This window comes from Liolophura sinensis, chromosome 6 (assembly GCF_032854445.1).
Source record: "Liolophura sinensis isolate JHLJ2023 chromosome 6, CUHK_Ljap_v2, whole genome shotgun sequence".
Taxonomy (NCBI): domain Eukaryota; kingdom Metazoa; phylum Mollusca; class Polyplacophora; order Chitonida; family Chitonidae; genus Liolophura; species Liolophura sinensis.
The window spans coordinates 64547244-64562599 of NC_088300.1; the positions used below are offsets into that span (position 1 = coordinate 64547244).

A 15356-nucleotide genomic window follows, 5' to 3' on the forward strand; every position below is an offset into this window, starting at 1 on the left:
CCAGATGTTCATGACTCAAACTGAACAACAAAGTTGAGTATTCATCACATTTACTAGCAAAGATCAGAATCAGATCAATATGAACTAACAATTACATTTTAACATACAAGGTTTGCATGCTTTCTTTACTTATGTCTTTCATAACGCCCTATTTAATTGTTACAGCATTCTAATAAAAGTTAACAGTAAGCACATCAAATGAAATCTAACATATCACATAAGCTTATAAAGTTTACAAAACTGAAGCTGTTAATTACACGTCAATATCAATTGTTAAGTCTTTTCACAAATTTATAAAAAGGGCTCAATTTAAAACCTCACCAAGCACATTTAACAATGGCAAGGGGTCAAACACAACAGTGAACTCTACCTAAGCAAGGCAATCCAAAGCTCTCATTTTTTCAGTTTTGCTGCAGTTAAGCAATTAGCTAGAATACTGATCTAATAAAAGACAGATTCTATACACATAATAACAGTGATATAACAAACCAGCAGTATACAGTCTTTTCTGGGACTGATGACCTTGAGTTGCCGACAGTGGAAAACGGCTGCCCAGGTTTTTGAAAGTGGGTTTCAACACCATTCTCCACCATTCAGTTCATGTCTTCCAAAAAATAACATGGAAATCTCCCCAAGGAGACCTTAAAATGATTAGCATATCTCTGATTGTCCAAAGAAGTCACACTCACCCTCAATGGGCACTGCTAGTAGGTTAGATCATTGCTATAACAGAGCTGTTATATACAGTCTGGTTTATTTTGATTGCTTGAATACACGTGTCAAAACACAAACCACCCACGTCCAATCTCAGCCTTGGACAACAATGCCATCCACAGGTAGAGTTCTCCATTGCTGATAAAATTCAAGAAAACAAATCCAAGGGAGAAAACAAACAAAATGCCAGTGCAAGAAAGTGATAATGAACTTACAGATTCCAGTTTCCGTCTCGTTTCGTCAACTGCCCTGGCCATGTCGTCTTTCCGTTTCTGTACAGACTGCAAAGAAAGAAGATAGAAGTTGTGTATGAGGGGAACACTCATGGCTGGAGCTCATATGCAAATATAGTATACAGAAGAAGGTCAACTAAGGCCAGACACTGACCCGTCCAGTTAACAGCTGACTGGGGCAAAGGTTTATTACAAGGACCAATTTGTACACACCTGTACAGGTGACCCTCATTAATGTCGCAATGGGCTAATTACATACAGGTATGTACCCTTAAAATACATATACCATCTTACTTCTAAAATTAAAGTGTTCTATATTGCTCCCCTGAGTTCGCAGGCCACACATGTGAAAGATATGTTTACACTTCCAAGACCCCCTTTAACCCATTTTAACCGCATTTTTGTATTGTTTACACATATAACTACGCACTATGAAACCCGTGTGTGCAAGCGTTCTAAAAATGGAAATGCAATTTATGATCCAGGTAACACTGCTTGAAGGCATAAAATATTCTCCTATATGGATCTTTAATAAAGTCTTGATGTTTAAAGATTTAGTGTATACATGTGTCCATTCATATCGTCCGAAGATCAGATGAAGGGGCTCACCTAAAGTCTAAATGTCCCTGGTCAGTTAAAGTGATCACACAATGAAGCATGGTACTGGGTTAATAGACTGTCTCTTATAGACTTTTGACACTGTAGAAATAACACAATGCTAGGCACACTGCCAGAATGGCTGTTAAAGTGAACTGACAAGTGGTGACTCATACCTTTACAGTTACAGGATGTACCACCCTCAAGTGGATAACACCATTTAATATTAAGGTTAAAGTACTTGAACACGTGAAACTAAACTGGAGAAACCCCATTCATATCTTCCTATATTCTGTAAATTTGGTACTTTAACAGAATCAAAAAATCAAAAAAAAGTAATGGAAAAAAAATTTTTGTATGCAATTCTTGTTAAAAGCCCGATTGGATTAGAAAACACTGAAATGGAAAAAAAATACAGCTTCAACAAATGCAGCTACAATGAGACTTGAACTCATGACTACATGTAATCTGGTGCTTGAGGAAGTGCCAAGCTTGTCAACCTGTACAAGACTATGTCTTCCTTGATCACTTGGTCACTGGAGGCTTATCAACCTGTTGTCCTGAAAGAAGCAAGTCTTCCCTGACAATTGTCAGGGATGAAAAGAAAATGCTTTACAGCAAAACCCATACCAGAAAATGTTTAAATTTTACAAATATTATGAAGTTCAAAATTTAACATCCTTTGGTTGCTTTTTCTCAGTATAAAATTGAAGCACATGTACTTTGGGCTCGAGGCTTGTGTGATCCACCGGATACACTTAATATCTAGTTAAATCCACAAATGATAAAATGAAAGAAAGTTAAAATCTAGCCGTACACCAGGGTAGTAACACAATGTAAGACATCAAGAATAATTTCAGATATACGCCATAGAAATTCAGAAAAAGATAATATCTGAACCATTCATTAACGCATCTTTTTCATCTCATCCATTCACTGACATCTTTTTTCACATCCTTTCATGCAAACTTTAGGATAATAACACGCTCTCAAGTTAGAGATAAAGCACATGGCGAAACTAAGCCATGCTTTTTTTTTACCCCAGTGAGCAAGACTTCAAGCGTACAGCTGATTAACAAGGCACACCGATTAGCAGCTAAAAACAAACACTACATCAAGAAACTACTGATCCTTAATTAACAAATGAACATGTCAAACACACAAACACCTACAACATGGATCCACAGCACTGGGCTACTGGTCACTGGGGCAGCCATGTTGACAGGTAATCCTTGTCCCAGGTGTAACGAAAAGTCCTGTCCTGCACAGGTAAATGTCAGCTTCTAGTTGCTTCTGTCCGTTACCCCACCTGTACACTGACACTTAACCTAAAGTCTAACTCAACTTAACGCTAATGGACTACAGGAATCCCTACATAAAAATACTTACGTCAAACCAGGTATCTTGTCGGGCCACATTCCTGCAAAGACATCAGAGACAATAGTAGACTAACAGGACCAGTAAAACTTAATAATCACCTGTGCTTGAAGGGGTAAGACTGCTAAAAACATGGGTCCAAGAGGACAAGAAATAATACAGTATAATGCAGCCTGAATAGAAACACAGGTACAGGTAAAGTGAACAAACACAATGCAAATGTATCATTATTAAGCATCAATGCAGTATGTGCATCGAACTGACAAAATGCCTTTTGTGTATTTGAAGTAATGACTGCCAGTATCAATTATTAGAGGGTTTTTGGCACATGCTATAATATATTCACAATGCATAATAACCGCAGGAGGCTAGCACATGAGCGACATTGAATTACTGGACCGTGAATATCAGAGTCACAAGACAAATAGACACAAACCACTACCTCTCAATGAAATGTCAGGGAAAAGTGTTTTTGCTTTTGTTGTGATTGTTGACCATGTATCTCCATGTACACTTGTACCATTTTACCTTTGTAGCATGACACGCCGTTATGTGTTACATAAATATGCCCCACGAGAAGTGACAATGGTCAGTACCATCCTCACTGGAAAGGAAACCCAGCAAAACTTCCCTTAGTATTATTCATATACCCTTCTTCAAAAGGTGTTTCGCACATTAAGTGGGTTAAATACGAACTACTCTAGAATCATTATAACAGAGAGTCTGAAAAGTTCATGAATAATTTACACAGCAGTTACTTAATTACCTGGGTTATCAGGCACAACAATACAACCTGCAGATGGTCGTGGGTTTTCCTCGGGCTCTGCCCAGTTTCCTCCCACCATATTGCTGGCTGCCGTCGTGTAAGTGAAATATTCTTACAGCATAAAAAACCAATCAAATAAATAAATAAATAAGTATCCTATGTTATGTATTACTGATGTGACATAAATGTGATATGTGACTTGATGTGACATAAATGTGATATGTGACTTGATGTGACATAAATGTGATGTGTGACATGATGTGACATAAATGTGATGTGTGACTTGATGTGACATAAATGTGATATGTGACTTGATGTGACACAAATGTGATATGTGACATGATGTGACATATGGTGTCATAAAGCTTAATCACCCCAGGTGTATGCTCTTTTCATTATTAATTAAGTGTTGAGGAAGAAACCCTTAAGGTCTGCAGATAAGGCAAGACACGATTACAGTATCCATCCATCATTATACAACGATGTCGTGTAGGGGGGTAAAAGAGGGATCTGGGAACAGGTGTAAAATGATCCACCTATATGTATGTGAGGTATACAACCATGGTATATATCATGATCACATGACAATTGAAATCTCTTTGTTAACTGACATATGATCAGTTTGTTTACTGCACTGTATGAGGTCAGGATAAGAATTTGTGACATCACAGATGAATACACATGTGCCTATAATGAATTATTGTACGGAATTTATACCATACATGTTCTCCAGAATGCTTCACTCAAAATACAATGGCAGTCAGATTTATGGTCTATGCAGAACACATAGTTCAGGAGCTGATTGTGACATCTTTGGTGAGATTAACACTTCAGCTCAATGCATCAGAGAGAGCCCTAATTTTAGCAGATTGACAAACAGTAATATTACAGCGTTTTCAAATGGGACAAAATACATGGTTCACAAAAAAGCAAAACGAAGCCATCTGAAATGTCAAATCCATGTCATACTCAACCCTGAAAGACAGTGTGCTAACCCCAGGGCAAATCTGGATGTGTAAAACCGGCTGGTCTCTGTAAACATTCCACCTAACTGTCATGTTGATATATACATGTGCCATAAAGTCCCTATATTCACCAAATTAACTGTCAAATAGTTCCGGAATGACACCATGTGTTAATATTCTAAAATAATGCTATACAGCATGTTTTATAACATCAAAATACAGCGACTTCATCCGATATTGTAACCTGATGAATGCACAAACATGAAAGATAACAAAATCGATGTAATAACAATAACAAATGAGTAACACACCCTTTTATGCTGATTAGGTTGTTCTCATAAACATGTCCACCTTTTAACACCTGATCCAGGTGAGGTGTTAAATGTGCACCTGGCCTGTTATCACAGAATTAGCAACGTACTTCCTGTCGTCTAACTAGCCACCATGTGCACAACACTGTACATGCAGCTACTTCTACCGCTCAAAGACTTCTTCATTAAGGGTGTTTGAGATCAGAAGCCTGAATCAAACTGGTTGTGATCAGACCTGAATCACACTGGTTGTGATCAGAGGCCTGAATCAAATTGGTTATGATAAGAGGCCTGAATCAAACTGGCTGACATCAGGGGCCTGAATTTATCTGAGATCAGAGGCCTGCAACTGGTTGAAATCAGAAGCCTGAATTCAACTGGTTGAGATCAGAAGCCTGAATTAAACTGGTTGAGGCCTGAATCAGATTGTAGGCCTAAACCAAACTGGTTCAGATTAGAGGCATGAATCAAATCGGTTATGACCAGACACTCAAATTAAACCAGTCCATATATAACAAACAGTTCACTCACTTATTCACCAGTCCAGACTTCAGTGATGAGAATGCGTGTCAATAGTGATCAACTCTGTGACACTGATTTCAGCCAGCTCTGACCTGATCAATCCATATTCCACGGTTTCCACCCTATACCTGCCCATGTAAACACAGTACACAGACATCTGGGTGTTTCAAGGCACTGTCAATATATAATATGTGACTGATAGTGCCGGCAACAAACCACACCCCTTCCACCTATTCAGGTGCCGTGAATACACTTTAATGCTTTGCCTGTAGTAAGCCAGTACACTGGGTCACTGGTGTAGAGTATGACAGCTTACTTCTGATATCCTGTAACTAACTATTGCCCTACTTAGTCACTTCCCAAATCCCCTTTTTATCTCTCTACACAACAGTAAGGCAGAGCAACCATTCGTTCAGATATGCATCAATGGGAGGGTTTTTTTTTGTGTTCGTCTTTTAACCTGTGGGGTTTGAACAGGGTGTCACCAAGGGGGAGTCATTAACTGTTATACTAGTCACGAGGTGAGGGGCCATGTGTTAGTCAAACACGTCAGTAAATTCCTCAGTACATACCTGAGGGGTATGACAGCAGGGACTAAAAACATCATAATAGCTACATATACTATCTATACGCCAATGTGACAGCAGCCTAGAAGTCTGACTTAATCCCTGGCTTGTTATATACTCGGGTGCACCTTTAATGATGTCCTACTTTATTTATTTCTGAAACACCTTAAAGTTAACTGAAATGTTCACTAATTAGCAAAATGAAAGAAAAACATTATCTTTAAAATTTATTTTTGTGCCTATGCAGCACCTGCTTTTCATCTCAGAATGCTGAACACAACCCAAACTATTTGTAGAAAATAGGCACACTGAACTCGAGCACAAAAAAAATTCTTAGAACACTACAAGCCTAGCATTCAATTCTCATATTTGTTTGTGAAGACTGCCTCTCAACTATGACAACTGAAACCAAACAAGCATTCCGAAAAAAAAGCTAGAATTATATACAAATATCAGAAAGAGTTGAAAATTTTTGATAAAACAGAATGTACCTTTACTGACTAAGTGTTTACACAGTTGGGATAACCTGACCCTGACAGGTCCCAGGTGAATTGTTTATGAAGTCATTGATACAAGGCAAGAGCTGGCAGTCTGCTACCAGGCTTATAGGGCTACTAAGGTGAGGGTGAGGGTCAGGTCACAGATAAGCCAGATCTAAGCTCGCTACTTAGCCCTCAAGAGCCCCCAGAGGCTCCTGTTGTCTGCCCTCACTAACACATGAGCTATACCTTTAGTACCCAGACATGACTACCCCAATCAAAATCTGTTACACTTTTACTATCTACCACTGGCAATGGTTTTTCTAGTATAGCCCAGCAGCATGGCAACAGGGGTGAAAGCTTGACGATGAGCCTTCATATAATGCTAGCATCTGCCTTAAATTCTCAACAAATTACACTACAGGCATAATACATGTTTTGGCATATTAGAGGAGAGCATTCTGATCCGCAAAGCTTTTCATCTTACACATGTTCATATGTGCCCCAACCCGCATGTATTTTAGTTTTCAAACTTTGATGAACTATGTTATCAAATTACCTTTAAAGTCACATTTTCCTGGTCAAATTTGTTGAGTACATGTAACGATGAGCTGTCTCCTGACTGATGGTTATCATGCAAGTGAGCAGTCACCATTACATAGATGAGTTGGACTGATAATATCAGTGCTTCATTACATAATTAATGAAAACTGATAAGGTTCACATGCTCGAGTATTATCTCAATAAATACAAATGTTGTACAGGTAAAATGACTCTATATAACATATGTATACAGATTTATATTATAGAGACTTTCTCACCTTTTTAATACTACCGTAAGTCCTCAACCTTTTTCACACACATGTGTGAAAGAGCAAATTTCAGAGCAATTTATACACATTTTAAATTTGATTTTGGAGACAAAACTACACTGAGTGGATTAGCTATTTCCAGGCCTTCACAAACAGTACAATATTACCAGCCAACACAGAAAAAGGCCTTACGAATATGCTAGAATAAACACCTTGCAAACATGCACAAGTGTTGAAGAATTACAGTAAACTTGTAATTTTTGTATGACTGACAAAGTATGACAACATTTAAATCTACAAAAATGTGGATATAAATGATAACACACAGTTTTTAGGAATACAATGAATTTGGTATGATTTAAAAAATCTTACTGACTTGAAATATTTCTTCTTGACTATGATAATAGCCTATGTGTGTTATATCAGTTTTATTTATTTCTACATCCTGAACATTCTGTGCTTATCGTGGGTTGATACATTTATGTAGAAACCTCAGGAAGAAAAAAAAACAAGCAAACAAACAACCTGATCAGGATATAAAATAAATCAAGTAATAGAGAAATTAAGAAAATCATCAAACATACTAACAGGATTTGTAAGCGTTCCTCAGACTTGCTCAGGCCTCTGTTCAGAGGGGTGAATTTATACGGCACAGGGCTCATCAGGCTGAAATGGTTCGACATTTTCACACCTGATATACTCTTGTCACCCATGGTCCCTTGATCTGTTCAGGTAAACTCCAGTAGTTTCAGGAGTGCTAAATACACAGATGCTAAATCATAACACACCAACTGCCGTACTTCCTAATGTGAATGTGACTGGACATGGATTCACATGTGACTAAACCCAATGACTGTCTGATGGAAATCACAACGCTGTCAATGTGAGAAAGTCAGGGTAGGCATCACCAGGAATGTCACGCATAAGAAATAACAAAGGGAATCCCGCGTACGACAACGCGATATGAGTCAGCTGTATTGATTAGTAGAGGTATCGCCTATACATCCATCACAGGCAGCAGATCCTGGTTAACAACAATAAGCTCACCTGTACACGGGTAATACAGCTGTTCGTGAACTGAATCAGGAGAGAACAACTCACTGCTACTTATTGTGAACAGTCAGCAGCCAGCACAGTTAACACTGCCGCTGAATACAGGTAAACTGACGTATCACTGAGCATTTGCCAGCAGCTGGCCTATGGACATCCTCAACACACGACACTCTCACTGCACAGCTTCTCACTGAGCTCCTATTTAGCCAGCCTCAGTCCCACTGGCATTCCGCAGGTTTTAAATAATAATCATTGTGCCTGTCCAGGTAATACCCCGGCTTCGTAAGCAGCCCCTGACCCACAAAGGTGACCTGCTGTACACACAGTCACATACACCCACGTGCTGGACTTCAGAAAAAGTAAGATCAAGACAACACAGGGATGCAAGACGAACAATCAGCTGTCGACTCCATGCACGTATGTAAAACTGTGAGAAATCCAGCTGGTAACATGCATTTCCTCCTCATTAGACGGTTATATCATGACTAATGATGTCAAATGTAATGAAATACCCCCAGAGTTTTGAGATACCCCTGATTCTTTTCCGCCCTGGTGTCAGTACCAGTCTCTATCAGTCTTGTCTCAAGCTAGGCTTCTCCCCAGCTGACTGAAGGAACAGTAAATCAAGCTTCACCTATAGTTGGACTGCAGGGTCAAAGGTCAGACTGCACAGCGTCAGGGGTCACCTCTCAAAAAATGTATATTCTATGTAAATGATATTTTTTCCTGGCTGACTCAGCCGGTTCCCCTCTCTCCAGGTGGAGGAAATGTGGGGAGATAATTTCCTGATTAACAGCTTGCACCCCAGACTCTCAACAGCTGTAGAGGAGCAGATAGAAGACTTCCTCACACAGCTGGCTGTTCTCTCTGGACATGCAAGTTTCTGCTTAATTTAGCAATCTCAATAGATCACCTGTCATGCTGGTCACCATGGATCAGAGAGAACTGAGCCATGACCTGCTGATGCTATTTGCGTCTTTTAACAGAATTCACAACAAACTAAAAAATATAATGTTTGCTGATGAACCTTTTAATCCACAAGTTCTTACCTCAACTGGATTTGTTCATGAAATTGTTTAAGTTTTTTTTCTCCCAAAGAATGAATATCTTACAACAACAACCCATCATGTAACAGGTACAGCTTATGGAATACCGTGCCTCCAGGCAAAGTTACTTCATGCAAAATTTGTTCATTGAACATACAAACAGCTTTTTTTTGTTGCTGTTGTTTTTTGCTGAATTCTGCAAAATTTTCAGAAATCATGAGATACTGACATGCAAAGGCACTGATGGAATACACACAACTTGAACATCCCACCCTAAAAAAATCTATGTAACAATCAGGTTATCATACACAAAGAAATAGAACATGCTTAACTGATATAGAAAACAAATGCATACCACAAGTAATTCACAATCATAATTTATCTGTACTGCGATAAGCCGTCATGTTCCGGTCAGATTTGACACAACAGTGACACCCCCTCTCGAGAGCCTCGGTCTGGTATTTAAACTGCGCCTTGAAAGCACATAAGAAGTAACCAGATGTTCATGTAAGAGAAGCTCGGTCAGGTAACAGTGTAATGGAGCTAGCCTGAGGGCTTCTCCACATCTGTGCATGCATGTTTTGTCCCACAATAATGTACACACACACACACAATTGTTGAAATAAGCTGGACATGCAAGAATGCAATGATTCTCTATTTTTTAATATCCCGTTTTTGTTTTTCCGCTATGTCACAGATACACATACACATGTAGGCTAACCAGTGACTGATTCTTGACAAATTTTTCGAAAATATTTGTAACAACTGACGATCAAACATGTATAAATGACAGGCATTGTTATATTTGCTGGGAAGCATTTGGATTGTATTTTCCCCCTTCTTTTGTGCCAAAAAAAAAGAATTAAAAAAAAAAGAAGAGTGAGAACAAAATCAAAATAACTGAAAAAGAAGGTTTATATTTAAATTCTCTTCAGTGCAAATTTTTTTTTACATATAAGACTCGTGACAGATGCGCTGTTAAAATAAAAATATTTTCTATGTCATTCACAATTAAACAAGGTGGTACACCGATGTATTTGCGTGTAAACCAGACCTCTCGGACACATGGTTAGTTTGTTATTAATAGCTATAACTATCTACATGACCACAAACACTTCCTATGAAGACTAAAATACTCAGGTAGATCATAGCTGAGGGAAACCTGGCTTACCTCAGGCAAGAGAAGACACTCTGTGGTCAGGGGATTACAATAGAAGGTATGATGAGAGCATAAGGGCATGCATGAGTTGTGGTAGTGTGGGGCAGATTTTGTTCTGTTCTACACAGACACACTGGTGCCTGTCTTCTTCAAAATCAAGATCTCTAAGGAATGTCCACAAACACTATATAATTTTTTCCAGATAAAATCATGTTCAGTGGTCTTCTACATTAGTGTAGAGTGCACAGTCCACAGCCAGACTGTACACACTTCAAAGAAGTTCTAATCTGATGTCACATGAAAAGATGTAATTTACATTTCTCAAAGCCTGGATATACATTCATATTACAAAACATTTTAAAGTCTCAATGTCGTTTCAGCAGTTCCAAATAATTGCATCTTTGAAGACAAAGCAACAATGTACCATGACGATATCTATATTTCTGAATCTTCAAATGTGCATTCATCTGAAGTAAGATATTTCCTCTCAAGAGTTCACATTTAAAATAGCTCCCACATGTTAAAAGTTCAGTCTTCATTCTGTCCAGTAAATTTCTGCGGGCTGAGTGCATATAAAGTGCTGTCCAACTACAGACACAGCTATTCAACATAATGTAACTCTTCAACCTCTTTGCATGTTTGCAAGGTGTTTATTCAGGCATATTCTGAAAGCATAATTCTGTGTAAATTGACCACGTTATACTTTTTGTGAAGCTCTGAAATTGAACAATCCAACCAATGTAGTTTTGTCTTTAAAAATAATATTAAAAGTGTCCATAAATTGCACTGAAAGTTGCTCTTTCATATGGGAAAAGGTCGAGGAATTAGAATACTTTATTATGGGCAATGAGGGCGAGTGTTCTGGTGCATTATCGGGCTACATAACGACAAATCCTGAACAGTGAAACACAAACACTGGCATGTCTTTCTCTTCCCACATGGCCCATCCTTTTGACCCTGTACATCTAAAACCACTTATCTGTTATATAAGAAAAACAAGGTCTGATGTCCCTGCTAACTGTCAGCATTAGCATTCATGCTTCAAAACATGTGCATTGTATTATGCACCCAGGCAATGACAGATTCTGTCCTGGACAGTTCACTAAAACGAACCTTACCAAACACAATGATAAAGGATTGCACAACTGCTTTGTAAATATACTGATAATACAAATGGTATAAAGAAAAAAATTTAATTGTAGGCAACTTCAGATTCTTCAGCACCTTAGCTAAGTACTGAAACAATGAATCAGCTAATGGACACCTGTACATTTTCCAGAAATCTGAGATATGATGCATTTTTAGTGATTTTCATACATCAGGAAATACAGTTATCTGCATGTGCATTCCTGAGTTATCCATACATCATGATCAGTTGTACAAATGATCCCTGATGTACTGTTATGCACCACTCACCTCCTTCACCCAAAGAAATCTCCCCGTATTATCATATGTGTTTCCTGCCAGAGGTTCGTGAACCTGTCACACCAGTGGTGTGCTCTAACTTCCTTATCTAATCATCACCAGGTGTGTGACGCTATAGTTAGAGATAAGATTACATATCCCTAGCATACCAGAGCTATACTATAATATCACTCAAACCAGTGATTATTGAAGTTTAACTCTTGTGTTCTCCAATAATAAGGAGCTACACTTACACTGGCTTATGTGGTATACATTTGCTAAGACTTACAACAATGTTAAAAGTCTTTCTAAAATTAAATAGAAAACTTGCATGCCTAACAAGCACTTGATATTGAAAAATTCTAGCAATAGACTACATTCATCAGTTTGGGAAGAATATGGATAAAGGCAGAAACACTGTTCAGACTAAACCATGTAGTATATAATTGCATACTTTAATATTTTCCATGAATTTCGTGTCCCCTAACGTATTTATTTTTTTTTCATAACCTCATGAGGCTCTACTCTGCATGTTATTGTATTTAAATTTTGAAAATAAATAACTTACTCATTTTGTCTAATTCTGAAAGTTCCATTTATCCTTGAAAGATGTTTTAAAGTTTATTTGGAAGGTAGGAAATTTGGATGCCCCAAAATCTTATTTATTAAATATTTTATTTGTCTCTAAAATTAAACCTTTGCGTGCAAATTTTTATGGTGACTACAGTACACCAGATACAGAAGAATTTCAAAAATCAAGACAACAAAGGAATTAGTGAGTAAATATGTCACAGACCTCATACCCTAATCCTGCAAATGCTAATTATCCCAAATATGTAGGTTTATATATAAATAAATGTATCTCATAAAAACTACACCTATTTGCATATGCACTATATAAATAGAGCAATCTATTCTGCACACTGATCCTATAATGTCCTTGACCACCCAAGTTCACACCTTACGCAGATAAACACACATACCCATTGACTGTGTTAATCATGTTGACTGCTTGACCTCTAATTATCCCTCTATGACCTCATTTGTTGTTAATTTGCATACAAATAGGCTAAAAACAGAATATTTCTTCACTAAATACACATGTCACAAGTCTAGTCTATCTTTGGATGATCCAACATGCATAAAACACTTTTGAATTTCATGGTGCTGCAGGATGTCCAAACAATACTGTGTGCTGTTTTGAAGATTCTAATAGTTCAGAAGGTTCCAACATATACTTCTGGAACTGAAGATGATGCCGGATGTTCCAACATACAGTATACTGTTCTTAAATCTGTAAGCACTTCAGAAGGTTCCAACATATACTTCTGAAACTGAAGATGTTGTGGGATGTTCCAACATACAATATACTGTTCTTAAATGTGTAAGCACTTCAGAAGGTTCCAACATATAGTTCTGAAAATGAAGATGTTGTAGGATGTTCCAACATACAGTATACTGTTCTTAAATGTGTAAGCACTTCAGAAGGTTCCAACATATAGTTCTGAAAATGAAGATGTTGTAGGATGTTCCAACATACAGTATACTGTTCTTAAATGTGTAAGCACTTCAGAAGGTTCCAACATATAGTTCTGAAAATGAAGATGTTGTAGGATGTTCCAACATACAATATACTGTTCTTAAATGTGTAAGCACTTCAGAAGGTTCCAACATATAGTTCTGAAAATGAAGATGTTGTAGGATGTTCCAACATACAGTATACTGTTCGTTCACCAGGTTTAAAACTCTCTGGTACAATAAAACAACCATATATATATATATATAAACATTTGTTTGCTGACAAGGCTATATACAGTAGTCCACTCACCTTGCCCCTCCAGCTCTGTTGAGGAACTTGGCTGATATGCTCAGCCGTGGACTAAAGATACGCCGAGAATCCTCATCAATCAGCTGACGCTCTATGTTATCCAAGTTCCGACTAAACTTGTCCTGGGCAATGGGAGTAAAGTTCTCGATGTTGTCATGGATAAATCGACTCTGAAACAACATGTTTGACACATAATAATACACTGGTTATCTGCCCAAAAGGATACATCTAACATTTTCATCAAGTCTCTATTTGATGTTTTGGAAAGACATTACAGAGAAGATTCAAAAAGAAAAAAATATAAAACCTGATGGGAGCAACAAAAAAAAATAAATATCAAAATACAACATTGTATTTCTATGTGATTTCTTGCCACTTGCATTAGGAGAATCCTAATGAAGAAGAAAGCAAGATCCTTTGAAGAACACTGGTTAATCAACTTAAAAGCATGCCCATATTTTGCATTTTTACATTTTCCTGAGAAAAGCAAAAGTTGTAATTCTTAAAATTTAATTCTCCCCTGCAGGCAACAGAAAAAAAAAGAAAGTTTGAAATTTGTTTCATGTACCTGCAATTAAAATCTAATCAGATTTTCTGATGGAAAAAAAATATATGCCAAATGACTGCTGAACAGTTACAAATCAATGTCTGCAAATTCCTAATATGTGCATTTCAGCTGCTGGTCAGACCACAATACACTGGGAACAACACAAATGCCCCATTAAACTGTAGCCCCTGACAGGTAATATTAATTATTAAATGTAGATATATAGATCTACATTGTTCTAAGTAACCTATCTGGTCACACCATGGGATCAGTGGAGTGCAGTGAAGCGTATGAAATCTATACATGCACTCATATATCTAATATTGTCTTTACATGATGGGGTCAATGGTGTCAGGTGAGGAGTTCTTTAATCAACTGTAAACAATCCACAATTACATGAAAATGTGCTGTGTGTGCATTTCCTCAGGTGTCAATCTCCAACTACAGTACACATTATCATATATGGAAGCAGTGATAATAAAGCAGTCCCATAATAGAGCATGCCAACATATTTACACAATTTTTAAATGAATGTGGCTTTATACCAATGTAATGAAACAATTTTATAGTCATGAACAATCTGCAGAAATTGAGTCACGCTCAGGGTGTTATTTTTTTTTTATATTTTTTTGTTTTGTTGGTTCATAGATACAGGCTTACTACTTAAGGCATTTGGACTTGTATACCCTAAATCTTCAGCAAATTCCACCACACCTTGTGCATGTTTTGGCATATTAAAGGAATGTTTAAAGCAGGTTAGTCTGTAACTTCATCTGTAAGTTCATCTGTGTCGTTATCTGAACAATTTAACGTCTCAAAATGAAGCGTGCTTCCAAATTGCACCTGATGTTAAACCATTCTGGTCAAACTTGTTCTGGATTCAAGATATTTCTAATCCAGAAATCTTGAAATTCTTGGTGAGAGAGTTGTCCTCGTTTGGCAATGAGGCTCAGTCTTTGTGACTGAAGGCATCAACA

General features: G+C 37.6%; 1 protein-coding gene across 1 annotated transcript in view; it reads right to left on the reverse strand.

Moving 5' to 3' along the window:
- LOC135469273 (WD repeat-containing protein 62-like) overlaps positions 1-15356 on the reverse strand; it is a 76570-nt gene that overhangs the window by 11756 nt on the left and 49458 nt on the right. Inside the window, 3 exon segments of the mRNA XM_064747888.1 lie at positions 930-995; positions 2934-2964; positions 13833-14002. Of these exon segments, the coding sequence (XP_064603958.1) occupies positions 930-995; positions 2934-2964; positions 13833-14002 (267 nt within the window).